At 34.1% G+C, this 27,602-nt stretch overlaps 1 protein-coding gene across 7 annotated transcripts in view; it reads left to right on the top strand.

The window, feature by feature from the left end:
- DMD (dystrophin) overlaps positions 1-27,602 on the top strand; it is a 1,148,466-nt gene that overhangs the window by 435,964 nt on the left and 684,900 nt on the right. For all 7 annotated transcript variants that reach the window (XM_041472370.1, XM_041472371.1, XM_041472365.1 and 4 more), the window contains 6 exons: positions 6,962-7,147; positions 7,796-7,977; positions 11,455-11,605; positions 16,734-16,853; positions 22,131-22,232; positions 22,372-22,479. In XM_041472370.1, coding sequence (XP_041328304.1) covers positions 6,962-7,147; positions 7,796-7,977; positions 11,455-11,605; positions 16,734-16,853; positions 22,131-22,232; positions 22,372-22,479 — 849 coding nt within the window. The remainder of the gene's footprint in view (positions 1-6,961; positions 7,148-7,795; positions 7,978-11,454; positions 11,606-16,733; positions 16,854-22,130; positions 22,233-22,371; positions 22,480-27,602) is intronic.

The raw sequence follows: 27,602 nt of genomic DNA, 5'->3' as shown, positions 1-27,602 counted from the left end.
ACTATAAGGCTGTAGAATTCACTATAAAATATATGTGAAAATAGAAAACAAAAACAACAACAAATAAAACGCCCTAGATTTTTTTCCCTACTTTTTGCTTTTGGCCTGCATTTCTGAAATCTTAATCTTAAAATCTCCATTTGTATTTTCGCAGGATACCTTTTGATATGTGTTTCTTGATTTGTCTGTTGCCAGAGAGAAATGGGGTGCGGTCTATATTTATATCTCAATCTCCTGTACAACATGCTAAAAAAATAATTCAGTACATTTTTGGACAATCCATTTGCATTTGTCTTTGCTAAGAAATAATTCACCTCTTTCCATTCAGGTTTTCTGTTTGTGTTTAATAGTTTTTCTCCACATGGAGGTTTTGAGAATACAATTTAGAACATAGAACATTTCATAGAATGGTTTAGGTTAGAAGAGGTGTTAAAGATCTTTAAAGACCTTTAAGATGTCTTTCTCAGAGCAGTCTCCTTCAAAGTGGATGTTACTTTTTTCATTACAACATGTAAAATTTTCATTTTAAAAATTAAAATTAAACAACCATGGCCATTGTATATTCAATCTTGCATATTTTTCATGCTACTGAATTATTCTGTGACCAAAATTCAAATTTTTAAGGTGGTCTCATCATCATTAGTGGATAAAATCACCTTTTCCTTTTTTGTCTGTGTGTATGTGACAGCACAAAACACTGGGAATTTCTCAAATAACTGAATCTGCTGATCTGGAGTTGCATTGTTGGTAGCACTACTGGGAAAAGACACCAGGCTTCTTAACCTGTAATATTTCATCAGGACCCACTTACCATTCACTCTTGGACAGTACTGGGAAGAGTCATCAGTTAATACTGAAAACTTATCCTGAAAGGGTGAAAATTTCAGCTTTCTTTATGTAGAGTGGCGTCTTATTTACGTATTATGTAGAGGCCAAATGATCTCACAGTCTACTGCGTGACATGACAGCACCTGAAATATACTTCCCCTTAAAATGTGCCCAGGTCATTCATCAGGAAAGGGAAGGTCTGAACAATGGTGAGTAGACTAGCCCTTTCAACAGGAAGAAATCATAATTTTGTTGTAGGTTTATGGTGAAAGTAATTCCATTCAGTCAGTGTCAGTGACTGAATGGTCAGAGCCATGGCTCTTAATTGCTTGAATAGGAAGTGCCCTCCTTTGAGAAGCAAATATTGGTGTCTTGTCGTCAGCAATGCTACAAACAGCAATACATTTTATGAGCAGCAAGACTCAACAAAATTAAAACCCTTAAGTAAACAGAGGCTGAAAATTTTCCCTGGAGACTTTATGAAAGCAGTATGTTTTGATACACTTTGAGTCAAGTAGCTACTAAGCAAAACCTGATTTGATATTTTTCCAAGTACAGATGTGTTGGAGAAAGAAAGCTAAGGAGAAAAATATTTCTGCAAAGCACTGACGCACTTGACCATGTATGCAAAATGAAAAAAAAAACAAAAAAAAAAAACAGGTTTTCACTTTTTAGAATGTTTGGTCATTATGGGCAGCTGGCAGCCTTGATTCCTGTCTCTTGAATCTGAGCACCATCTTACCTGTCCTCACTGTTCCCAGTCTTAGTCTCTTCCCCAGTCCAGTTGATTGCAGTTTTTTTCACTGTCTTTAAGCTGTTTTAAGCAAACTTCTACACTCGAGTCCCCAAGGAGCAACGTTTTGTTTTAATGCCAGTAAGTTCTTTGTCTCTTTCAGCCTTTATTTGTACAAGCTGTACCCGTGTAGAGTAGTTGAAGAAATTAATTTTCTTTTACCATTTTCCTGTCAATAGTTCCAACCTTTTCCTTCCTTTGTAATGAATGTACTTTCATCAATACTGCCTGGCTCTGCCTTTTCTCCTCAGCATATACATTGCCTAAGCTCCATTGATTTTTAATGACCTAATAATCTGCTGCATCTCAAAACTGCCTTTGCAAGGACAGGTCAATTCATCCAGGTGGAAACATATGCAGTAGAAATGGAACCACATCAAAAATCAAGTAGTAAAAATGTAACTTGTCTCAATTGAGCAAGCAAAACCTGCAATTTTTCAGATTTATCATAAGGCCAAACCTGTGTGGATTTTCAGATAAATAGAAAACACAACAAAACCCATAAAAACATTTCTTACCCAAGATTCATTTACAAAGATCTTTCGAAAATACTTAATATTTTTTATAAATGGAAGTGCTAGCCTCATTTAGAACACGGAAATTTTTAATGTTATAATAACAAGCAGTCTGGACCAATTTATCTTACAAGTTTTATTGCCAGAAATGACTGAACTATTCTGTCTGGACTCATCTGTTGAGAAAACATAATCTTGATTATTGAAGAGACCATTTTATCATTTACCATTTTAACAGTCATAATTTTGAAATACAAAGACACATAAAATAGATTTTTTTAATAAGAAAGTTGAGGAACCAAAAGAATAGGCAGTGGTTTCATTCTTAGATGATAGGAGGCATAGTTAGAGAGTGAATAATGTGAACTATTTTCTGAGACTGTAGTCCTGCAAAAGAGGTGTTCAAAATGAGAAAGATAGTCTGAACTGAAATTTGCCTTTAATAAAAAATGTTTCTTTAAAATTTTATGTCTTTGAGTTTAAAAGCTCTAAATGTCCAGAGCTGCATTCTTTATCTTTTACAGTGGGACAGGCAGTTTCTGAAGGAAGGAAATACATAATATAAATAAGAGTACTCAAATGAACCCTAAAGATTTCCTGTAGAACTACTTCCTAAAGCTGTCCAACTAATTTATAAAACTCAGAATCAGTCTTTATGTATTAACAGAAACTTCTTGGAGATTTTGCTAACACACAACTAATCCTTCTCCTCCTATTAGGAACATCATGCAATAACGGGTGAGGAACAATTTGTCCCCTCGTTTTCTCACCTTGGAGGGGCTACAAGCTCATGTTTAAATTTTGTTGATTAATTCAAAATGAGCTGGGAATAGCTCATTTTTTCCAGGCTTTTGAAGGTCAGAGGATTTTTACTTTCACTTACTATACTTTAAATTAAATCTTTAGAGTCGCTGGGGTCTTTCAGCCCCCCACACCCAAGCAGAGTGTGGTGAAGTGTACAGAGATTGTTTTATCTAGGTATAATTCATCTATGTGCAACAGAAAGCAAAGGAAAAAAAGGAGTCTAGAGGACAACATATGGATCCAGAGCAATTTTTTCTTTTTACATCAGTCCATAAGAACAACCAGGATTGTTACATACAAAAGTGTCTGATCATTTTTCAAAACGGTCTGGGAATTGACTGCCTGACTGGTTCCCAGCTACATGTGCTGCAGTGTTCATTAAACATTTAAATTTCTGTCATTTTCGCTGGTGTTGGTCAGCACTCTCCCAAATATAGCAAACTTGGGAGTTCGCTGACTCTGAGAAGGCTTGCCTGCAGAGGGAGGTTGCTGTCCATGGCCTGCTGTGGTCCTGGAGAGCTCAACAGGTCTCAGTTTAGGACTGCTGCTTCCAGGGTCACAAGACAATTGGCTTTAGTCACAGTAACTTTCCATCTTGACTACAATTTGGGTCAATAAATTTATTTAAAGGCTGGATAACAAACTGTTCCGCTCAGGTTATTTCATTAGTTTAGGCAGGAAAAATGAGTTTCCGAGACTGTTCATTAAGAAACAGTTGGCTCATTAGCCAACATAAGCTCATGGGAGCAGACAATATTTGTGATGAGCTCAAGGCCAAGGCTCACATGTATTTCTGAGATGATTGTGCGGCCCAAGGAGGAGGGAGAGATGCACCACCACAATGAGATTTTGTTGAAGTTTTTATTCAGTAAATTACTCTGTTTTGTTCTAACTGCAGACAATCAAGTTTGTGTTGCATACTTATTACACACTTTATTAAGAATAGGTTTTGATTTAAGAATGAAACTGTATTCATATTTAGGCAGCTTTTCTCCCTAAGAATAGCCTTCCTATCATTATATGGCTATAACAATTTGACTTCAGCCTGTCCTCATTGCTTTTCATTCACTTAAAAAATATAGTTAGAAACAGCCATCACAACTTATATCAGATATCCATATTAATAACTGTCCTAGCTGTGTAGTATATGCAATACCTACAAATTCTATGTTTTCTTACTTCCTTAGGAATTTCAAAGAGATTTCCTATAAATTCATAAACAAGAACACTCACAGGTTGTGCTGTTTGAATGCCTACCAATATGATTTATAAGAATCAGAGGTTTCTATTCTTGTTTGTCTTATGTGGATTATTTCGTTTTGGGAATATTCTTAGTGCTGCAGGATCTGCACACTTAAATTTGGGGTTTATTGAAGGATGAATAATTGGTATAATAATCTTTGAAACATTTCTTTAGTGTTGATTTTTAATACAAAGAGTGTGCCACAAGTGTTAGGTCAATGTTCTGACCTAATGTGTTCTGTATTTCATGTTCCATTTGCAGCTAATTCTATGGATTTGATATCTGTTTTTCATTCAATCTGCAGGATAAGCAAGGATGGCCAGTTATCTTTTGGAGAGAAAACAACACTGACAGAAATAGTAGAAATGAGATATAACAGTGTTTATATGTATTTTTTGACAAGTAAAAAAAACCACAGTTGCACTCCAAGGAGTGTTTTTTTTTATCCTTGAAGACATTTTATAGTGTTACAATTTTAGAATTCTATACTTATGTATTTTTCTTCCAGTCTTTTTCTGTTTCCCTTATGTCAGAAAACGGCTTTTTTTTTCTTTTTTTTTTTCCCCCTCTTTTTTTTTGGATTTAGAACACAATTTTAAATACCTGTCTAGAAACTCTTTCTGTTTCTAGAAACTCTTTCTGTTTCTATTTTTATTAGAATCCTTTTGGTTTTTATACTTCTTCAAGAGATGCTAAAACAGATCTGAAATTATTTTAGGCACCATTTTTTTCCATAGGTCATGATTCCAAGATTTTTCAGTGCTCTTCTGTATAATATATATGTTAGCATGACAGAAAGCAGAGAAAGTGTTGATCATTAGGAAAAATTATACTTTGTAGTTGTTCCTCAGAAAAAGTGGTTTAGGAGTCCTTAGTTAAACATTTGTCATACATGGGGCAATTCGGTGTCTGATCTAGAGAAAGAAGGATTGGCAGATGAAGAATTTTTGAAAATTCAGACAACATAGATTATCTCAAATCTCTACAAATATGATAACCCTAACCTCAGTCAACTGTTCAAGCATTTTTTAACACTGCAACAGATATGGATATATAGCAGGAAGTATTGCTATGGAAAGAAAAAAACCTATTACCTGTGAAAAGCACTGATCAAGTTATGCCTTTTCACAGTGGAGAAAAATATATCTTGCTGCGTAAATGTGATGTGTATATTATTATTATTATGATGTATACATGTAATTGTATATTATTAGAAATCTAGAATTACACACAGGTCAAAAATTAATTTGTGCTGAAGGGATAATGCCGACCATTTTCTGTGCTTCATTATTTATATTTCTGTTAATATAGTACTTCCTTTTAACCAAAGAAAATAAATTAAAAAAAAACAACAAAACAAAAAACAAACCAAAACAAAAAAAAAAAACCACCAAGCACAAGCCACACTCCCGCACTATAAAGTTGATGAGATTTCCAAGCCTGCTTTTCATGATGAGGATTCAGTTACTGACCATTGTGTTTCTCACACCAGTGGTGATCATCATGACTTTTACCTACCCTAACACATATTTAGAGATCTGCATAAATTTCATGCAATCTTAATTCAGAAATGCATAGATCTAAATTTTATTAGATCTATGCATTTCTGGATGAAGCTGTTGTTGTAAAGATTGAAAATTTCATTTTTAATTGTTACACTGCAAGCTTTGAGCTTCCTGAAGTCAGCTCACTTGGTTGAGCTCTAATCCCCTATGGGCCATTCACATAAGAGTTGGGCTCGATGATCCTCTGGGTCCTTTCCAGCTCAGAGCCTACTGTGTTCCTGCTTGTGGTTCTAAACTTTAACTTTCAGTTCTAAACTGCAATGAAAGGCTTTATCAGCTGCTTTGCGCATTGTATTGGCACAAATTTGTGAGTAGGAACAATTTTTGCCAAGTATAACAACATTAAGTGCCTTGGTATCATTTTTTTTTTTATGGAAGCATAGGCATATTTATATGTATAGTTTGTTTTTAAATTAAATTCCTGACAAGCTAGCTGAACTTGTTCAGAACTTTTTGAAAAACATATGGGATGCTATCTTCTGTAGCAAATGCATTTTTGCTTCTCTTCTGTCCTTGTTTTCTACTTTTATACTAATCAATAAGTACTTGTTGATTTCTCTTGACTTCAAGTAGTAGACCAGAAATGGGATTTCTGTTCTCATAAGAGACTTGGCTTCTAAAAAATAATTATGAGGTTTGCCTTTGCAGAAAAGAGAAATCAACAGTAATACACTTCTGCTTGGTTTTAAAAAGTTATGATTTCGCATGAGTTTTTGAGCTTTTCCAGCTTCTTAGAACAGTTTTCACAAAATATGTCTGTGAATTGCTCAAGCCTAGCATTGCATGTAGTGTAAAGGTTTGTTGGTTTGGGTTTTTTAAATGTCATGTTTTCCCTAGATTTTCTGCAAAGTCAGAAAGTAACTTGCTGGTTTTTTGCATATATCATTTTATGAACTTCTGTGGTAAATACCTCTTTAAATATGTGGCAAATATTATTTTCATTATTCACTATTCAGAACACTTTATAGGGATTTTGAATAACAGTGTGAAATATCTAACTAAATATGATAGTTCTTAAAATTTTCTTCCATCTTAACTGATTTTGGTCAGTTAACTGATTCTGTATTGCAAAATACGTGCATGTATTCCACGTATTAGCCATCTGTTTTTTTTTTTTTTCTTTTAAGAATACAGTGGTGTTCCATTTATTTCTTTGTAGAACTGTTTGAGCAGATGCCATTTTCATTGCTCTTACAATTTTGGTTTTGATCAGTTTTTAGCAAGTGTTGAAGAAAAGAAATTTAGCACCATGCGGATGGGGGCTGGAGATCTTGAAAACTACCAAACTGCTTTAGAAGAAGTACTCACGTGGCTTCTCTCTGCTGAAGATGCATTACAAGCACAAGGAGATATATCCAATGATGTAGAAGTTGTTAAAGAACAGTTTCATACCCATGAGGTATATACTAGTCTTTTGAAATGTATTTGTTTTATTCGATTCTCTTTGATTTTTTCAGGGAGATTTGTTTTGTTTTTTATTCATTTTGATTTGGAGAATGTAAACTGAAGACTCTGCCCTAGAGTCATAGAATTGTTTAGGTTGGAAAAGACCCTTAAGATCCTCAAGTCCAATCATTAACCTAACTCTGCCAAATCCACCACTAAATGCTCCTAAATGCTGCATCTACAGATGTAAGGATGGTGACTCAGCTGCTTCCCTGGAAGCGCTTTCCATTGTTTGAGAACATTCAGTGGAGATGGTTTTTTTCCCTAAAATCCAATCTAAACATCCTCTGGTATAACTTGAGGCCATTTCCTCTCATCCTATCATTTGTTACTATACCCACCTCTTTGCAACCTGATTTCAGGTAGTTGCAGAGATCAGTAAGGTCACCCTGCAGCCTCTTCTTCTCCAGACTAAACAACTTTTTGCCTTTTGAAGAAAATGAACGTGTTTATTTCCAGTTCATGTTACAAATTTTGGTGAGTGATTGAAAAAATTAAAACCAAGACTGAAAATCATGTTGACAAAAAGGTGCAATTCTGTTCTTTCATTTCAAAGAATGCAACTGAAAACTGGATTTTTAAATTTTTTTTAAATTGTCAGGGGTTTATGATGGAGTTAACAGCTCACCAAGGACGTGTTGGTAATGTTTTGCAAGTTGGAAGTCAACTTCTATCAACTGGAAAACTTTCAGATGAGGAAGAGAATGAAATCCAAGAACAAATGAATCTACTTAATTCTCGTTGGGAAAGTCTCAGGGTAGCAAGTATGGAAAAACAAAGCAAGTAAGTAATATGTTAGGTGTTATTAGACCATATAATAATTAATTAATTAATTTTGACTGAAACGATGCTGAACTTGACTAAGAGTTGGGATTTTCTTTTATTTAATTGTGAGCAAAACTCCATCTTGTATCTGTTTTAACCTAAATTTGATGTGCAGTAATTTTGAGCCTTGCATGTTGTTTGGAGCCTGGAAGCCTCATAAAGCAGCAACTACCAACAACTTGGACCTAGATAACACTTTAACCAAAATTTGCATCACCCACCTCACCTTTTTCCAGTTGTTTCTACAAATAGAGTATTGGACTATATTGAACTACAAAGGAGAGAACCTGTGCAAAGATAAAAAAGGAAAAGGAAAACAAATCTTTTAAGGCCTCTAAAATGCAATCCCATTAAAAGAAAAAATAAGAGTTTAGCTTTCCTGGGAATATTGCCATGATTTTATTGGAGTGCAAATTGCACTATTTAAAAAAGGGTAAGACCCATAGTTTAAAGTTGAATTACAAGTAGAAGTAGAAATACCTTAATAAATATTCACAATAATCTTTGGAGATTTTTATTATTAATATATCTGATTTTGAAATTTTGATTTACATAGTGCCATCTGGGATAAGAAATTCCATAAATGTAAAAGCTTGTGATTGTGCCACAGGGGAGTAATTTGGTTTACAGAATATAGAGATAAAGTATATATTTTCTTACTTTCTTCATAAATATATATTGAACATATTCAGTTATTCATCTTGCTCCTCTTTAAGCTTTTTCCATTTCTACCTTACCTTTTGGAGTTGCATTAAAAAGTGAACTGTGATTTTCAACAATTGCATGATATAACTCTCTTTCTTCCAGTATCTTCTTAGCAATTCCAAACATTTGTTTTCTTTTCAGCATGCTACTGAGTACTGAGAATGTTTCCTTTCTTCTGTCTTCCTTTGACTATAAAATTGTTTCTGGGTTTCAGGTGTTTCAACCTAGCTTATTCCAGTTCTAGTATTTTTTTGGAGAGAAAAATCTATGATGCTTTACTGTAGGGAGTTTTTATTGACCATACTTATTTTTATTTAAATCAACACATGCAAGTAGCTGTGTCTCTGAGTGGTACTTTGTCTACTTAAAATGTCCTTTAACACCAGTTAAACCCATCTCCCAGTTGCAGCTGTAGGTCGTTCCTTGGGGAATTGAATGGCCTAGTGTCTTCTAAAGCAGGTCATATTTGGGTAATATGAGTTCAGTAGAAGGCATAAAATAATAAGGGCTTCACAGAGAGTGTTGCGTACTATTTGATTTTCTACACAAAAAAAGAAATCTGTGATAAACGCAATGAGATTTGGGATAGGGCAAGAGAAAATTTCTCAGGAGTGATATACGTAGATATAGTTAATTCTGGCCCCTTGGTCAAACCACTGTGTTTCAAGAAAGTGGCTGGATGATTATAAAAAGCTTTCATATCACAATATAATATATTTCTGGGTTTTTATACATAATTTAAACTCTCAGGATCCATCTTCTACTTCAGCTTAAAGCACAATCTTCTGAGCACATTGCTGTAATCTTATCCCTAAGGCGACAGTGACACATTTAGCCAAACAGAGGTGACTTTTGTGAAGATGAGAACAGCAAGGCTGTCTGACCTCTGTAATGGTAATAGGAAGTGTGAAAAAAGGTACCACGCTTTACAGCACAGGGAAAACAAAAGCAAGTAATAAACAAGGGCAGGAGGAAGATATACTGATGAAGATGCTATAAAAATGAAAGGGTCTTAGAAAAAGTGATTTAGGAGGTCAGAATGTCAGAGGAAGTTTGGAACACAAGAATGCCTTTGTGTAAAAGCAGCACAGATTGGATTTCTTGTATATTCAATATGTATTGGAACGATTTGACTCTTCTAATAGGCAGTGTACTAACATGCTGAAGGAAAACTGTCTTTCTTTTTTTATTTTTTTTTTTTTATTTCTTCCTCCTGGCCTTTCCTAAACAGAATTCTCTACACTAAAGCATCTGAGTGATAAATATGCCACTGTAGAGAAAAACAATGCAATTTACCACTTTATATAGAGTTCAATGACTTTTAAAACACATCCAATTCAATTAAAAGTTTGGGTTTTTTTAATTTGAAGCTTATGAGAGCCATACTATAAACAAAGGTTTTGATTATCTCCTGAGATGTATAAATAGATACTAAACTCTCATATTCAATGTTTATAAAAGTATTTTGAAAACAAGGAAGTATCTGGTGAATGGTAAGAAAGAAGAAGCATTCTTGTGCTTAGGAATAAACTGTGATTATGTTTTGTGATTATTTAATTTTTAAGTTTATCCTACTTACTATAGAATAATGTAGATATTATGTATAATAAGTGTTTCATTATTTCTTAAATTTAGTTTACTGCAACAGGTTTTCTGTACAGTTTATTCAATTTAATGCTAAGAGGAATATATCCAGGAAGAAGCACTGTACTTTATAATAGCTTAGTTTAGAACATCAAGACAATAAAATGCACAGTTGAAAGTGAAAGAATCAGATCTGAGATCCCTAATCCCTTGTAAAACATGGGTTTTATTGAAACAGGGTATCATCTTTTTGCACTCTATCTGTAATTAATAGAGAGATTAGGATGGAAACAGTATTATGTGAGTCCTCTGGTGGTTTCAATCAATCTTTAAAACATGATTTCTAGTTAAAAAAAAAAAAAAAGATAAAAAAATCTGAAATCCTAGAATGCTGTTGATGAAGATTTTGTTTAGGGAAGTTTAGAGAATTTCTAAAGAGGCAAGTGTAAGTGGAAATCTGTAATGGGTTTTTGGGCACGTCATTTTGGATCTATCTATACAATTTGATTAGGCAAAACTGAAGTATTTCCTGGTTAATTTCAGAGTATTTTCCATTAAATAACTAAAAATATAATTTTTTTTCTATTTAATATCCTAAATTAGAGGAAGCCTGGTAAGGTCAGATGTTTGAGCAGTTTTCAAAATATTTGTAGTGGATAAAACAAGCTTTAAAAAAACAGACTGTAGAAATTTTGAATTCCAACTCTAATAGAAAAGCAGCTGGAATACAAACCTTTAACAGATTAAATATTATATGATGTAGTCAGTTCGTAAAGAAAAAGCTTCAAAACAATTTGTCTAAATCAAAACTATTAAAAAAAAAAATCAGTTACCTTCTCCATAGAACCATAGAATGTGCTGGGTTGGAAGGGATCCATTGGGGTCATCGAGTTCAAGTCCTGGCCCTGCACAGACACCCCAACAGTGACCCCGTGTGCCTGAGAGAATTCCCCAAACACTTCTTGAGCTCTGTCAGCCTGGTGCTCTAACCACTGCCCTGGGGAGCCTGTTCCCCTTTCAAAGCATATATTTCTGTTCTGCCTTCAAATGTAACCTGGTGAAAAATCTGTTAGTGGATGGGGCAGATGTTTCTGCTTGTTGTTTTCTTCACTTATAAATTTTAATTATTTTTTCTTTGTTTTACAGTTTACATAAAATCCTAATGGATCTGCAGAATCAGCAGCTAGCCCAGCTAGCTGATTGGCTGACAAAAACAGAGGAAAGGACAAAGAAAACTGATTTGGAACCCTTAGGTCCAGATCTAGAGGACCTAAAGCGCCAAATAGAGGAGCATAAGGTATGATATGATGTGCTTCCAAAGGCATAAAAACCAAATTGGGTGTTTGACATTTTAAAATCTCTACTCCTGCCATTAGAGCATAGCAAATATGAAATCTTGGTTTAATATTTATTGTTCTATACAGTTAACAAGCTTTTGTAGACTTACTTTATCACAACTGTGAGTTTTATTCTGATATAAAAAAAATTGCTTTCTTTTTATATATAAACAATATACTAGAATATGCATGGCAACTATAACATCTTTTCATTGCATTACAATGAAAATGTATCAGGTTTTTTAATGCTTGTGTATTCTTCTTTTTTCATCTTGCTTTTTTCTCTTACATGTTGTAGCAGCAATGATGCAGTTGTCAGAGCACATAATATTGTTAGGACTCCAGAGATCCTGAATATATATTTGCACTGAACATATATTATGCCCTGTAAAATGCACTACTGTCTAGCAGTAGAAAATACTTTTTGGTAATTTATTGAAACAACAACAACAGCAAAAAACAAAACAAAACAACAAAAACAAAAAAAAACAAAAAAACCCCAAAAAAACAACAACAACAACAACAAAAAAAAAACACAAACAAAAAAAAAACCACCAAAAAACAAACAAACAAAAAAAACCCACCAAACAAACTCAGGAATAGAATATAAGATGGAATTTTGCCAATTTATTCCACATTACGTGTGGGTAATTTTAATTGGAAGAATTAAGAACTAAAAAGAGAGAGAGGATAGTTTGTGTAATAGATTGATTAATTTACTGGATTAGATTGCCTTGCTTCATATTAATTTAGATTTTTTAAATAAGTTGGTGTATGTGTCTGTAGCACATGATGATGATAAGGAAACATAGAAAAATATAGAAAACAGAGGTGATTTGTGAGGTGGTGGAGATTTAATATGATGACCTGTTAATGTCTCTGCATCAATGGCTCAAAGCAGTTCCTTGCCATGGTATCTTGAGAGATTTTAACACTTGATCCTTCTTGGCCTGTGTCAGTGCTAGTCCAGGTTTTAGAGGGAAGATCGTACTGAAAAACAATTCAAACTAAAATCAGCTTTTACAGTTCTTTTAAAAAGAGGTCAAAAACTGCAAAAGACTTCATGATGCACTTGTGTGTTAAAGATGATTTCTTTGCATTCTGATTAAGGAGTGCTACTGAGGAAGAATACAAATTCGGCAGCTCCTGCTGCTGTTGGTGCTGTCTGTGCTTGCCCTGTGAGGAGACAATGCATTTCAGTATGTGGGTTTGCTAGCTAAGGACATTTTCTGACATTACATTTTCTTTTTAAAAAAGACAGAAGGTAATTATGAAATGGTAATTGGAGACAGAAACATGAAAGATTTTGAATACATCAGTACTAAGACTTGAATAACTTTACTCCTATTTTTATGCATTTTATGCTTGAATACTAACATAAAATGTAATACCTTTATTTATGCAATCTCTTAAAGTTGCTTTTTTCTAATACTGAGAAAAATATGTATTTAGTTTGTATTTGAAGATCCTGAGTGAAGACATGCAGAAATCTCTTTTCCACATGCTTGTTCTTCACTGTGGTGTGTGAAGTTAGCGAACATTATTTATTTATGTGTATTACTTTTCAAATCTGTTTCATGTGCAAAAGGGAATTTTGCTAGAAATGCTGGAAATAAAATGGTTTGGATTTAATTTTAATTACATTTGTATTCATCTATCCCTTGCATTATTGAGGAGTCAAAGAACAGGGTTTTCCATTCTTTCAGTTACTGAGAGAAAGTGTCATATAATTTTCTTGTATTTTACATACAGCAAAGCTACCTCCTATAGCAAGGGTTAAAACAATGGACTTTTAATAGGACATTTATTGCTTCATTATTAAACAAGCAAATAAAAAAGCAAAACCCAACACCCTTCATATTTTCTCTTAATCTCAAATGAGTCTGGTTGTATCAGAAAACAATGTTTTGTAAACACCTAAGAGGAACCAAAAGTTTGAAGATATAAAAAGCAATCATCATTTCAAATGAAACAGACCCGCAAACATGTTAGGTTTGGGTTGTTGTCAACTTGCCTCTGTCTCCTTTTTACCCTTATAATTTTGCCTTCCTCTCTTTACCTGTTCATTAGTAGGTACTTTTCACTCGTTTATTTAATGTTATGTATCCCCCTTTGACTTATGATTTCCATACATCTGATTTCTTTATTCTACGTATTTTAAGATGATGTTGCAAAATACTGGTCTTGAGTTCTTGTGACTGACGCTTCAGTTTCTCTGCTGGGACATATTAAAAAAAAACAAAAAAACAAACCAACAACAAAAAAACAAACAAAAAAAACCCAAACCAAAACACTAATGTTTTGGTTTAATGTGTAAAGAACACAACATTCTTCCCAGAATGCTGCTTAGGTCCAAAATATATGAGGTTGTTATCTTGATAGTACTGAAAATTTTATGAGTGGACTGCAGTGGTGAAGAAGAAAATTTTATGTCATTAGGAAGTTACTGAGTTCTGGTAAGAAATCTGGCATAATCAATATATTTTCGAAGATTAGGTAAACATTTCAGTAATTTTTTTTTTTTCTAGTAGCCTTTTAAGGATTTTTTCTCCTGTTACAATTATCCCTTCCTTATAATTTTGTAAAGGAAGCAAGCTACTTTTCAGTGAAAATCTAAGGACTATTGAGCCGTCTAAGCAGTATATGGTATTGGAAATATTGTAATACATGTAAAAATTGTGCTTTTAATTGCACTGGTTTAATTATTCCAGTTATTATTTATTATTATTACACCATATGTATTATTATTTATTATTATTGTACCATATATAGTTGGTAGATTTTTATAGTTACACTGAGTTTCTAAAAACATCTGAGCCTTTTTTGGTGCCAGGATTTTTAGTACTTCAAATTAATTTCAAAGGTAAAAGGAGACACTTCAGTGTCCAAATATCAGGATGGATTTGTCTTTGGGTACTTGGATGACTTTGGTAGGCATTTTTACTCTTTTTGAACTAGATTATGTTTGAATTGTGTAAATTGTTATCTGATAGATAGGACTTAAAGGAATTGTAGAGTTTTATGAGTTTCTCTTGTTGCTATCTTTATTCATCAACATCTACGTCCATCTTACATTTTAAGTCCCAGAAAATTTTGTATTTCTTTAATAAGCTCTGGGCAACTTGTTAGAAATTACCATTTAAATTATTTGAACAGTGTGCTCATGCCTTGAAACTTTCCATCATAAATTCCTGTTCCAACAAGATCCTGTAAACAAACAATTCTCACCAATGAATTTCATGGTAAAAATAGACACTTGGGTTATAAAGAGCAGTCTTTTATTTCAGAGTAAATTGAATCTGCCTGAGCATTAGATAATGATTCAACTTTTTGGTTCATCTGTTCCATGACTCCTCAAGTCTTTCACAATGTGTGTGAGACTCCCACCTCCAAAGTGCCACGCGCTCCTGCTAACTCTGGTTTTGTTCTGGGATGCCATCTGTCAGATTCCAGCTAATAAGGACATTAAAGTCACTTTGTCCATGGCTGTAGACTTAGGGAGCAATGAATATGTTTTGTATGCCTTAAAGAAGGGGTTAAATGCAGGGGAAGTGAGCTGTATTATACACACTAATCCATGACTGCTCTGCCTCCTCTTCCCTCTCAAGTGCTGGATCATAAAATGTTGAGAAGTCTAAATTCCAGGGATTCCTTCAACAATTTAGCGTACTTCACAGTCCTTGAGAATTGTTTTATAGCCTAGCTCTCTGAAGCAAATGGTACTCACAGGCATGAAAGTCAGAAAAAGGAGGATTCTTATATTGTCTCAATATGCCCATGAAAGAAATTAACTCTGAAATGGGTGGTAAAATATTTATGCCCTACAAACAAAGTTGTCTGTGAATTCCTTTCCTATTGCTGATAACCACATTATGTTTTGGTTTTTAATTTTTTTTCTCATTATTTAAATAAAAGTAAGATGTCTTATGAAAAAGTGCATGAACTTATTTTCTGCAAGGACTTCATACATGAGTGAATTAGTCCACTTGAAAAAGCAGCAGAAAACCACCACACTGTGAAATTCAACATAGTAGGTTGAAACAGTCAAGGTTTCTCTTGTGACAAGGCCACGTTATTTTTCAGACTGTAACTATCCCACTATAAATGCATTAATCCCTAGAACACGCTCAGTTGAACTACTGTGAACATAATCCAGGACTTTGGTTTCCCTAATTATTTTGTTGGTTTGAAGCAAGTTAGAGACACCTAAAAAGTGTATCAGGCAAGATGGAGTCCTGGATACCTTGTTGGGTTTTTTTTTTCAGGGTAGTGGTATGAAGTCTTTGTGGTTTTAATTTTCATTACCAACACCACTTTAGCTCCTTCTATTTTTGTTGTATGTCCTCTTGCTGAGCCAGAGCAAAGGAAGGAGAAAATAGGTCTGGCTGCTCAGGTCTCTGATGACAGAACTGGGCTGGTTTTGACTTTGTTAACTATAGCAAATAGTTCTATCTTTCATGGCAAGTGAGGACAAGCAATTTTTTCATCAGACATGCAGAAATCATGAAATGCCTTTGTTTCTTGTTTGGTTTCCTGGTTTCTGCAGTAAGTAGGGTGCTGCAGGAGTTTCCTAATGGTAGGTCACCTCCTGAGCAGTTTTCTTCTATGTGAGTAGTATTGTAGGATGCCAAACTGAAGTTTCTATGTGCTTGTTTAATGAAATCTATGTTATTTTTTTTATATTATTACAATATTGAAAAAAATTAATATTGTCATACATTAATATGGAATACAAAATTGAATTCAGTGGCTATTTAAAATCTGCAGATTAAGGTATGTATACATATTATGTACACATAGCATGTGACTATCTGTAAATAAGCTACATAAACTCAACAAATTATTTCTTTTTTATTATTATGTGACTGTCTGTAAATCAGCTACATCAACTCAACAAATTGTTTCTCAAGCAAAATTTTCAGTCTGGAATATTGTATAAGAGTTAGAACTTGTGAGTATCTTTAAGCTCTGGAGTTCTCATAATGATTTATGCAAGTTAATCAGTCAATAGTACTTTTTTTTTGGTTTATTTGTTTTTGCTTTTTTTACATAGGGACACATTTTCTAACATATATCCTTTCATTATAGGCATTTCAAGAAGATCTGGAGCAGGAACAAGTCAAGGTGAATTCCCTAACCCATATGGTAGTGGTGGTAGATGAAAACAGTGGTGACAGAGCTACTGCTGCACTGGAAGAGCAGCTTCAGGTAATGACTGTATGGCAATGCTGGTCCCAAAAAATTGAAATAGAATATTTTAATAAGCAAAACCAGATAGTGAACGCGTTCATGATCTACAGGATCATAATTTGTAGACAAATAATGATTACCAAGAAATATTAAGATTTTTCTGTATTTTTCAGAAGCACTTCTGAGGGGAAATTTTCTCATGACCATGTTTCTTAGGAAATGAAGGGAACTATCACTTAATTGTATTTTCTAAATACAATCACTTGAGTATCTTTAAAAGAATGACACATTGGAGATACATTTGTGATAGAGCAAGCAGCCAAGATATTCTAAAAGTTTTTTTCAAATATTAACTTGCTCATAGTAAAAGTTCACTATTTCACCTGTGTCTTTAAAAAGTTGCTATTGCTGTATTATTTATATTCCAGTGCTCTTACTGTAACCTCTGAATGAAATTGGATAAATGAAACTTGATAATTAGTGTTGAGATGCTTTGAAGGAGGGTTCTCTTGTGTTCGTGGTTGGCTCTCCAGGGACACCGCTCAAGAGGAATTGCAATATTACAACCAAGATTCTTTCTATTTTTCTCTTTCAGAAGGGATAAACTGTTTTTCTTTAATTTTGCTTTATTACCTAAGAAAATAAGAATTTGTGGGTTCTTTATCATTAACACCCAAGGTTTCTCTAGAGAAGGTAACTGCATTCCAGCAGGTATAGCTGTAGCACAGACAGATACCCGTGTGCTGTCTTCAATGTAGCTAATTTGGATACCAATACCAGTAAACCAGTAATTGGTTTGGAATTTAGAGTAGGTTTGACTAAGATGATGTGCCTTGCCACTTCAAATGTAATTCTGAGTTTTCTCTACTGCAGCTACTTAGTCACTCAAGTAGCACAACCCAACCAAGATAACTCTACTGATCCATAACTATTAATTCCTTTTGACTTCATCTTAAGTGTCAGAACTTTGGTGCACTTGCCCAAAATAATCTTAACCTTCCAGAATATCTTGCCAGACAGCTCCTTGGAACTGTTTAGTGGAATAAAGCAGGTCCCTAGCAAGAACATGGCTCCAGAAGCAAAACTAAACTTTTAAAATATCTTGAATGGAAGAAAAGAGAAAATAATTAACAGTATTTGATATTATAGCACTTCATGTGTAAGAAGATGTAGAAATTAGAGTTCTTAATAGTGTGAAAAACAAAGGTTGGTGGATTGTTAGGCAATCCACATCTTCAGAAAGAAAAATAAAAGAACATCAGGTGACACAGCTTCATACCATATTATTACAATAATAGGAAAGGTACCATTAGTATCCTGTGCAGAATTTGTGGCTGATCCATATTGGAATAAAGCATGAAATAGAACTGAGACAATACTACAATACGTTAAAGAAACATCATGAATAATTAATGTAAATTAAACACAGTGGAAATACACAATTTGTAACTATACTAGTGCAGAAAGCACCAATTATTACTGGATTGGAAAAAGTACATTCCTTGAAAGTTGCTAGAAAGACAGCTCCTGAGCACAGGCTCCTGTTTCTGCAGCACAGGCTCTCTGAGCAGAGCATGGGGTGCTGTGGAACAGAACATTTGCTCTTCTGTTATGTCCTTCATCCACAATTTCTTACAGAAGAATCTGAGAGAAAACATAATTCCATTGCTCTGGAAGTCAAAGAATATGTAGCAATATTACAGATGTTAATAAAATCCAAGTACAGCTATAAAGCTATAGGGTTTAGAGTGTTAGGGAGGTGTGGAAACTTTTATACTTGAATGCCCAGGAGAACGGAGTTACCACCATCCACCTGCTCTCCTAGTGAAATGTTGCACCTCTTTTTTGTGTACAGGAACTGTTTGGACTTTTTTTTTCCATATCACTTGCAGTCTGAATATAAGCACAGGAGATAAAATGTGTTGACAGGCATAGCCATTAGAGCATTTCACAAAGAGCACAATGGAGAAAAGTTCCAAGCTTGATTATGTATCTGTCAGTCTGACTTCTAAAAGTAGAACAAAACAAGAACATGAACTGTCAGACAAAAGAGCTTAATAAGACTGGCTCACTGAGGTGCTGGTCAGGATCAGATTTGGAAGAAAATGAGCATTTATTTCCATGTAATTGTCGAAGATGCATTTTCCAAGCAGGTGCAATTCAGTTTTGCATTTCTTTTTGAGGTGATGATTCCTGAAATATTTTCACACATATAAATATCTATGTATATAATGTGTATTTTTTTTCAAATGTTTGTATAAGCAAATTTTTTAAAGCCTAAAATGAACTTTTTGAGATGTCTCAGGAAGGTTGACAAGAATCTATACTGATTTTAAATGAACAGCAAAGTTCATTTCTTTCAACAGTTCTTACTTTTCAACAGTAAAGTTCTTAAGTTTTATTGCCTATGCAAAAACATATCTATTTAAGAGGCAATTAATGGCATAGAAGCCAAAAGTGTCCCCTGAAACAAAATTTTAATTGAAAATTTACCCTTGCTTGGAAAACTAAAACTAAACACAATTTCAGGGCTTTTCTTAGAAACAGCTGTCCCTTTAAGGTACTTTGAGAGGCTACAGCTAGGCTGGGTGAGTGTGAATATTGAAACTACTTTTACATTACTTTGCTTACTTCACATAGCAATGTGTGACATATTGAGAGGCTCTGTTTATGCTGCTACTGAGAACCTACTATTTAGACTTAAAACTCCAAGACCCCAATTAAACTCAATACACAGATTTACCAAGGCAGCTGTGGAATAAGGCTCAAATCTATATTTAGTGCTGCAAAATCAAACCACTTTTGTAGCAAAGCTGTTGCTGTACTCTGACTCGTTTCTACAGGAAAAATGGGGGAAATTATCTTCAGCTCAGAGAAATGGCTGGATAACATACAGAAGCCATGAATGCAGAGATATTTTTTTTTCCATAATTATACACAGCAGATAACAGGTCTCTTAAGGACTCTTGTGGTCTAGCTCAAATTAGAGGCTTCCCCAGGCTTCAAGGGTCAGGGTCTGTGCTAGAAAGAAATCTGTATAAAGTGTATTGAATACTGCTTGATGGCTTATTCCCCTGCTGGGAGAAAGGAGCTGAGAAAGTATTTTCCAGGATTATATGTTCATATTATTCAGGGTACTGTCATTGATTGAAGATGAAATATGGGCTGTTCTTGTAAAAATACATCAAAATAAGTGAGGAATGTTAAAGAGTGAATAGACTATTCCTGTTGACCCACTGAACACTTATGACAGGAAGTTACAGACTTCAGGGATTTCCAAGACCTGCTCATCACAACAGTATGGTATTCCTGGATGAGGCCTGGGAAGTTGAAATCTCCCATAAGGAAAAGGGTTACTGATCTAGAAAGTTCTCCTCATTATCTGTAGAATAGTTTACATCCTGAGCAGCCTGGAGTTCTCCATCACAGATTTCCAATCATGGGACTCATTCCACCAAGTCTCATTGACGTCACAGCTGTGGGACCTGACCAGTGCTTCCAGTTCCTCTGTTTGTTTCTTCCACTCTGTGTATTGGTGCATGAATTGTTGACCACTTGAGAACTGCACACAAAACTCAATGTTATTTGGTAGAAATTCTATGAATGGGCTAAATATTCAGTTGTAAAGAATTAATTTTGGATGTAGGCAAAAATATTTTTCCACTTTTTCTCATTATTTTAAAAAGTGGACAGTAATGCCTGATGGGAAAAGCATTTATCAAATAAGCTCTGTTAGTTGCAGGCTTGCAGTACATGATTTTAATCCAGTGTTCCCAAGAGTTATGTTTTACTCATTTTCTTCTGTTCTTGTGCTTCCTTACTTTGACCTTTTAGCAGACTAAAATATTTCACCTTTTGCTTTTGATAGTCACATAAAATAATCTTTCTGTGTCCTCTGAGAAGAAAAAACCCAGTATCTTCTTTTGCATGCCAATTTCTCTAAAAATTCGTGTTAGGGCTGTAAGAAAAGGCTTTATTATTATTTTTTTTAAAGGAGGGCATTTTACTTTTTATTGTGGATTCAATCACTTTCTCTGAAAATTTGTTTTCCGAGACGTTAGGATCACTTGGAGCAGTCTGAGTTTGTGGGTATCACACAGGCTACTATTTGATGTGAATAGACAGTTAAAGTTGAGCACCATGTGATTTAGTATAATAACTGCTTTATAAATAACAGTCCTGATATGATATTTGAACTTGAAACTTTGTGTCTTAACTCAACCAAACAGTGTATGGTTGTTATGGCCTCTCATGAGAAATAACTAGATTTAAGGTTGGTCACAGAATCAGCACTTTTATCAGTGCAGTTACTTGGTCATTTTGCTTACTTTATTAAAATAAAATATCTTGTCAAATTATTGAGGAAAAAAAAAAAAAAAGGTTGCTGCATTTTTGTTAAGATTAAATTATGATCTCTGTGAGCAATATGTAAATACAAAAGATATAGCATTATATAATATCTTAAGTTATTAAGGATCCATAAGAGTAATGAAGTAAATAACTAAGTATGAAAAAAGGAAGAAACAATTATCTTGTCAGGATATGCTATTAAGTGGGTGAAAAATTAAGAACACAGTAATATAGAGTATCATTCAGGTGTTTATAAGAGATTTTTTTTTATTTGGGATCAGCTGAATAATTTGCATTTGATGTCCAGGGGTAATTAAGTCACTATAAATCTTTGCCATAAAAGTTTTCTATCACCAGCTAAAATAAGGGAGAACAAGATGGTTGGTGTTTTGTGTAATTTAAATACATACATGGTAGCATATGCTACAAATACCTGGGAAACCTCAGTGGGATTTATGCTGGTGTTGAAGTTTATACGTGTGGGTTTTTTCCCACTGCAAGATTTTGAAAGAGGTAAGAGTTTAATGGTGCAACTTAAAAGCCAGTTTTATTTTTTTTTTCCTTTGGCCACATCTTTGGCCATCATCTTTATGTTTCAAGTAGTTCTGTTTTGGGCATATTAATATTGTTGAAATAGAGTGAGTTTTTCAAAGTGTAGTACTAGAGACTTGCTAGAAAACTATCCATAGATTAGTATTAAAATATTCAGTGTTTAGTTCTGTTGCTTTCCCTATTGTCCCCATTTTAATTTTATTTCAATAGGCCTTAAATCCATTACAGTGTGATATGCAACATATTTTAAGGGCATATGCCTAAGCAAAAAAATAAATAAGGAAAATGTTTCCATAAAAAATTTCTAACGCCATAGGAAAAAACAGCTTTCCTTGTTTAGGAAGAAGAAAGCAAACAAATGCAAAACTCTCTTTTGTGTTTCTTTCTCTCTAGCACTTTGGAAAACGGTGGGCAGCCATCTGTAGATGGACAGAAGAACGATGGGTCCTTCTGCAAGATATTCTTCGTAAATGGCAGCATTTTGCAGAAGAGCAGGTGAGTAGCTTTTTTTTTTTAAGTTGTAAATTTAAATGTTCTTCAAAACATTATAGTAAATATAATAATATATTTTCTTTCATTTATACACATATAGGAAAGGCCTGACTGAAGCTTTTTCTCTTCAATTTTATTTCAGTGCCTTTTTGATGCATGGCTTACTGAGAAAGAGGATGCTGTGAGCAAAATTCATACAACTGGCTTTGGAGATCAGAATGAAATGCTGACCAATCTAAGCAAATTGGCTGTATGTATTTTTCATTCTTCTATTTTTATGTTCAGCTTCCTTAATCTGAGTCTGTATGTACATGGTTTTACTCCACCCTCAGACCACACGGTTTAACAGAACATCTGTTTCATACTTTGGGAGTGGGCTTTGCCTCCTGTGGATGGAATAGATTGGTCCATAGCCTTGCTGATAAAGGAACCAATAGATAGAGATGATTTTCCTGGTTGTATCTTTGGTCAAAAGTTCATGAAATAAAACAGCATTTTGGTGTCTTAAAAATATGTGCACTTTAACAGTGAAAGTTTCTTTGTTGGTACTGTTGGCGTATGTATTGTGTGTGAGACTATATATACATATGTGCAAAGGAGTTTGCATATGAATAAGTTATCTTATCCTTCAGCAAACCCTGTCATACGTTCCTTGGACTTGAAAAAGTTGAAGCCTCAGCAGTTATGAAAAGTTTAAATTAGTGTTGCTTTACAACTGTACCTCAGCATCAGAAATGGAGTTAGGTGCGCAAAATGCACCCTTTTCACCACATCCTCCACCTCAGTCTTCAGCAAATTCTCCACCATGCATGGTCTTTATGGAGGGGATGCAAGTCTGGCTGTGCCTGTAGATGTGAAAAACCTGTGGCAGCCAATGGCTTTACAGCAGTAGAACCTCTGTAAAGAAAATGATACGCTATGTGCTATTTCTGTAATGACTGCCTAGCATTTATGGGAAAGAAAACACTCATGTCCATGCTTTGGTTAAAATAGGTGAATTAGTGCTTTATTAGGAAAAAAAACCCTTGGTTATCTTTTCGTACATAAATTTTTCTTTATTATTAATTAGCTATTATTATTAAGTAATAAATATGAAATATCAATTATATAATGTTCATTAAATATTTTTTACTGGATATACTTATCTTGTTTATATATATCTAAGGCTCAGCCTTACATTTTTAAAAATTAATTTAGGATTTATTTCCATCTAATCATTCTGTGTTAAAAGTAGAAACATTCAGACTCTGAGTTGATAAAAATACCATGATGTTTATGAGGTTTGAGTGACTGTGATGTTTCTAAAATTTACTTTATTTTGTCCTCACATGTACAAATGTATAAAACTTTTAAAAAAACCTCACAGAATAATTGTTTAATTACATTGCAGCTGGTCCAGAATTACTGTTAGATGTTCCTTTGATTCATAGAATGACTCAGTAGTTAATTTAAGAAGAAAAAGATTGATTTTTAGCATAATCTTGAGACACTAATTATTACACTGCTGCATATAGGTTTTTTTCTCCTCTCCCTTATTTTTCTTTCTGCAACTCTTTAGGGGTTAATAAAAAAATGCATTTAGAAGTACAGACTTAGATTTTGATTCAAGATTGCTTAGGATTAAGTAAACTTCTTCATAAATGAAGGACAACATGGATTGCCTCAGTGTATATATTTCTTGGAAATTCTAGCAATCTAACATGTGAGCAATCTTGAAGCTGACTTCAAGCCCGGCTTTTAACATGTAATAGATTAGAGAAAACTTAGGATGCTTTGGAGTGCCTTCAGGAAGAAAATGTATTACAAGAAATTCAAATTTATTCCAAAAAAAGTATGCTTTTGGATTTCAGAAGGTTGCTAGAGGACAGAGGTACAGAGGGTTGAAATTTTTGTCACAAATTGTGAGGTAGTAGACTATTAAGGGTTTGCAAATGTTAAGGATAGGGCCAGTTTGGGTACCTTTCAGAATTGCTTGAAAATATGATGTTAAAAAGGAAACAGTTTTGTAGTCTTTTCATCAGTTTCACTAATGAACTTTTATGAAGTTAAAATTATTTTTAAATTATGCTGCCAGTTTAAATGGCTAAGCATTATTGTCATTAAATAATTGTGGTCTTACAGGAGACTGAGTGAACAACATAAAATAGTAAATAAAATTATTTATCCATAACCCTGAACATCCACAAGAATCAGGTCATCATTAAAAGAACAGGTGGAGTTTATTAGTTGTACTTTACCCTTTTTTCACATTAATAACTTTGATCTTTTTAGAAACTTGATTCATAATGCAATAGTTTAGGTATTTAAATATCAGTGATATGCTAGAAGAAAACTGCCTCTTGAGTGACTTGGAGCAGAACAGTAGCTTTTGCTTTTGGAATTCCCTCTCTCAGGTTTTAGACCTAGTAGCAGCTGTTTCCAAATTCCTGTGAATATGTGTTTTTACACTCACACAATGCCAAATTGCTAGAAGTTTTGTGTGTTAAAATTTACTGTTTTAATCTTGTCTGGACCTTCAGAAATTTATATTTATATATCAGCCACATGATGGTTTTTTTGAAGGGAATATATTCTCCTCTTGGACTGACTTTTAGAAATATGGAAAAATGGGATCATACTTTCCTGACCCTGATGTGCATGTTGTGCCTGTCTTTTGGCATATTTTATTTTGACATGTGTTTCAATGTAGTAGAGGAGAAGCTGTCACCAAGGATCACTCTTATAAATAGGTCTGAATTGTAAAAGCAAGTCTGTGGGGGAACAAAAATGTATATTTTCTCTTAGAATAAAGATGTTTATATTCCTAAGGATATGATATCTTGATCCCTCCATTGTCCAGTCATTTCCAGCAAGAAATTACAGCATTTGTTGTTCCTTTTTAGACCTTAAGAATTGTAGGTTGGATATTGTAATATGGCACAAGAGCTTCCAGCCTATGTTTCTGCCTCACTTATGTGCAGAACTTTGCCAGATTATGATTGTGTTCTTTAGCCAGTCTCTTTAACTGGAAGGAAGGTTTTGAAGGTAATTTATTAAAGCATTTAGCATTGTGACTGTTGATTTGAAATTCTACAGCCCTCCTACAAGGCCCTCAGCATTCTAAAGTTACTGATGTGAAAAAGGTCTGTTGAGATACTGTTCACAGTAGGAAAAAAACTTGGATTTTAATTCACATTAATGTCCCCAGACTGGAGCCTGCACCAGTGTGAGCTCTCCACAGGGTCACAATTTCCTTCAGAGCACATCTGCCTGTTCTGGTGTGGGGTCCTCCACAGTCTGCAGTTTATTTCAAAGGATTTATTCAGTATTGTATGTGAAAATTTGTCTTTGTCATCAGCTCTCTTCTGGGATCTTCCAAGTTGAAAGGTCAGAAAAACTGTTGAGCAGGTAGTTGCTCCAGTTCTTAAAATAATTCCTTAAGACAACTGGGCTTTTTGTGTTTTGTTTTGTTTTATTTTTAAATTTTCCACCTACCATTTATTCACTGACTCTATAATTGAATCTTTAATTCTTACGTAAGGTGTAGGGTAAAACACATCATTGAATAGCTGGAAGATGTGATGCACTGAGAATGTAGAACTGAGGTGATATTTTGGTGTCATGTATGGCACAGACTTGATGGATTCTTTTTCATGCCTTAGGCCTACATTTTGTAATCTGTAAAATGATTTTTCTTTTTTTTGTAACAAATACTGAGAGCTATTACGAAGGTATACAAGATCTACTTCTATATATTTATAGTATATATTCCATTAATACAGAGTTAAATATTTTCTTGCTTCACCTAACATTTTTGGGTTTTTTCACATATAGAAAATAAGTTAGATATTACACTATTCTTGACTGGAATAAATTTCTGTGCTGAAAACTAACTTTACAGTGGGTGTTGCTGGTTAGACTATTACAGTAAGCACAGTAAGTTTTTGATCTTTAAGGAAAAGAAAGAAGCAAGAAGTAAAAACTTAAACCCCCAAAAATAGAACCTCATTACCAAAAATAAGGAAATCACTTTATAATGTTCCAATATCAGGATTTATAGTATGTACTTGGCAGAAGTTATGACTGATATGTTTGATAATTAATTTCATAAAGAAAGCTACCATGTCTCATCTTCCAAATTGGAAAATTATATATTTTGCAGTTACTATTATTATTTTAGATCTATTATTGCACTGGAAAAATACCCTGAGCATATTTTTGGTTATTGTGGCACACTGACAGGTTTTTAATGAAGAAATGTGAAAACAGAATCTCCTAGTATAGTTTTCCAGATTGACTGTAGCTTTCACAAAAGCATATTAATATGCAGTGAGAAGTATCTTTAAAAGGAATTTTTAGCATCCTTCTTTTTATGTTGTTTCACTTTCTGCTTGTGCTCCAGCTATCTTGGATTGATGCTGAACTCATGGGTGTGTTTTACAGCTGTTGTGGGCTGGGGTGATTGGAAGTCAAACACTGCTTCTCAGAACTAGCCAGTGTTTCACAGGATATCATTTTTTATTATTCCAGTCACCGTATGGTGGCTTCCACATGATCTTTTTCTGACGCTGTAGGCGTAAAAAAAGGTCAAATATAGCAGTGCTTGAAATTTTACATGCTAAACTGGTTTGCATCTACTTTCCTCCATCTGTTAGGTCTCCTACTACTCTGAAAAGAGATTCTTCAATATGGAGTAAGCGTCTACTTCTCAGGGACACATCAATTTAAATTTTGACATTAACTGTACCTATTCTTACTAATTATGATGTTTCAAATCAAATCTGATTAGAAAGAGTACTGATTACAAAGACAATTAATCTTTATTTTGCTGAGTTGCATTTTTAATTACAGTTTTGGATTATATAGCTGTAGAAAAGTGTATGTTGACTAAATTTTGTTGCCTAACCACTTGCTTGTTTATCCTTTTCATGCCTTGTGGATTAGAATGCAATCCACAACTGCATAGAGAATTCAAAATTTGGCTGTAGTTACCAAGATTAGGGTGTAGAGAATAAATGTTTAAGGAATGAAAATCAGTGGAGTAAACCAGTTAAAGCTTTAAAAAGTAAACCCATGTAAGAACTGGAGCTATGGATGATCCATGGAGCGGTGAACAGCCTGTTCAGGCTTGCAGGTATAGATCTCAGGAGTTGTGAGGTCCCTTAGATGTCAGGAGTTTTAGGGTCCATTGGCACAGTGTGGTAGTGCATTTTGGATTTTTGGATTCTTTATTGGGGGGAGTTGTTTTTATTGCATTTTTTTTTTTTGATTGGGTTTTTTTTGTTTGCGTGTTTTAATTCTGATTTGGGATAAAATATTACTTCTCTAGGAAACTCTTCTTTCAATATGCACTATATAACAAAGTACATTGACACTTTAAAGAAAGATTGTTTG

This window comes from Pyrgilauda ruficollis, unplaced genomic scaffold, assembly GCF_017590135.1.
Source record: "Pyrgilauda ruficollis isolate IOZ18807 unplaced genomic scaffold, ASM1759013v1 scaffold29, whole genome shotgun sequence".
Taxonomy (NCBI): Eukaryota; Metazoa; Chordata; class Aves; order Passeriformes; family Passeridae; genus Pyrgilauda; species Pyrgilauda ruficollis.
Note: the sequence above shows the minus strand (reverse complement) of the source record. Positions and strands in the feature narration are given on the sequence as shown.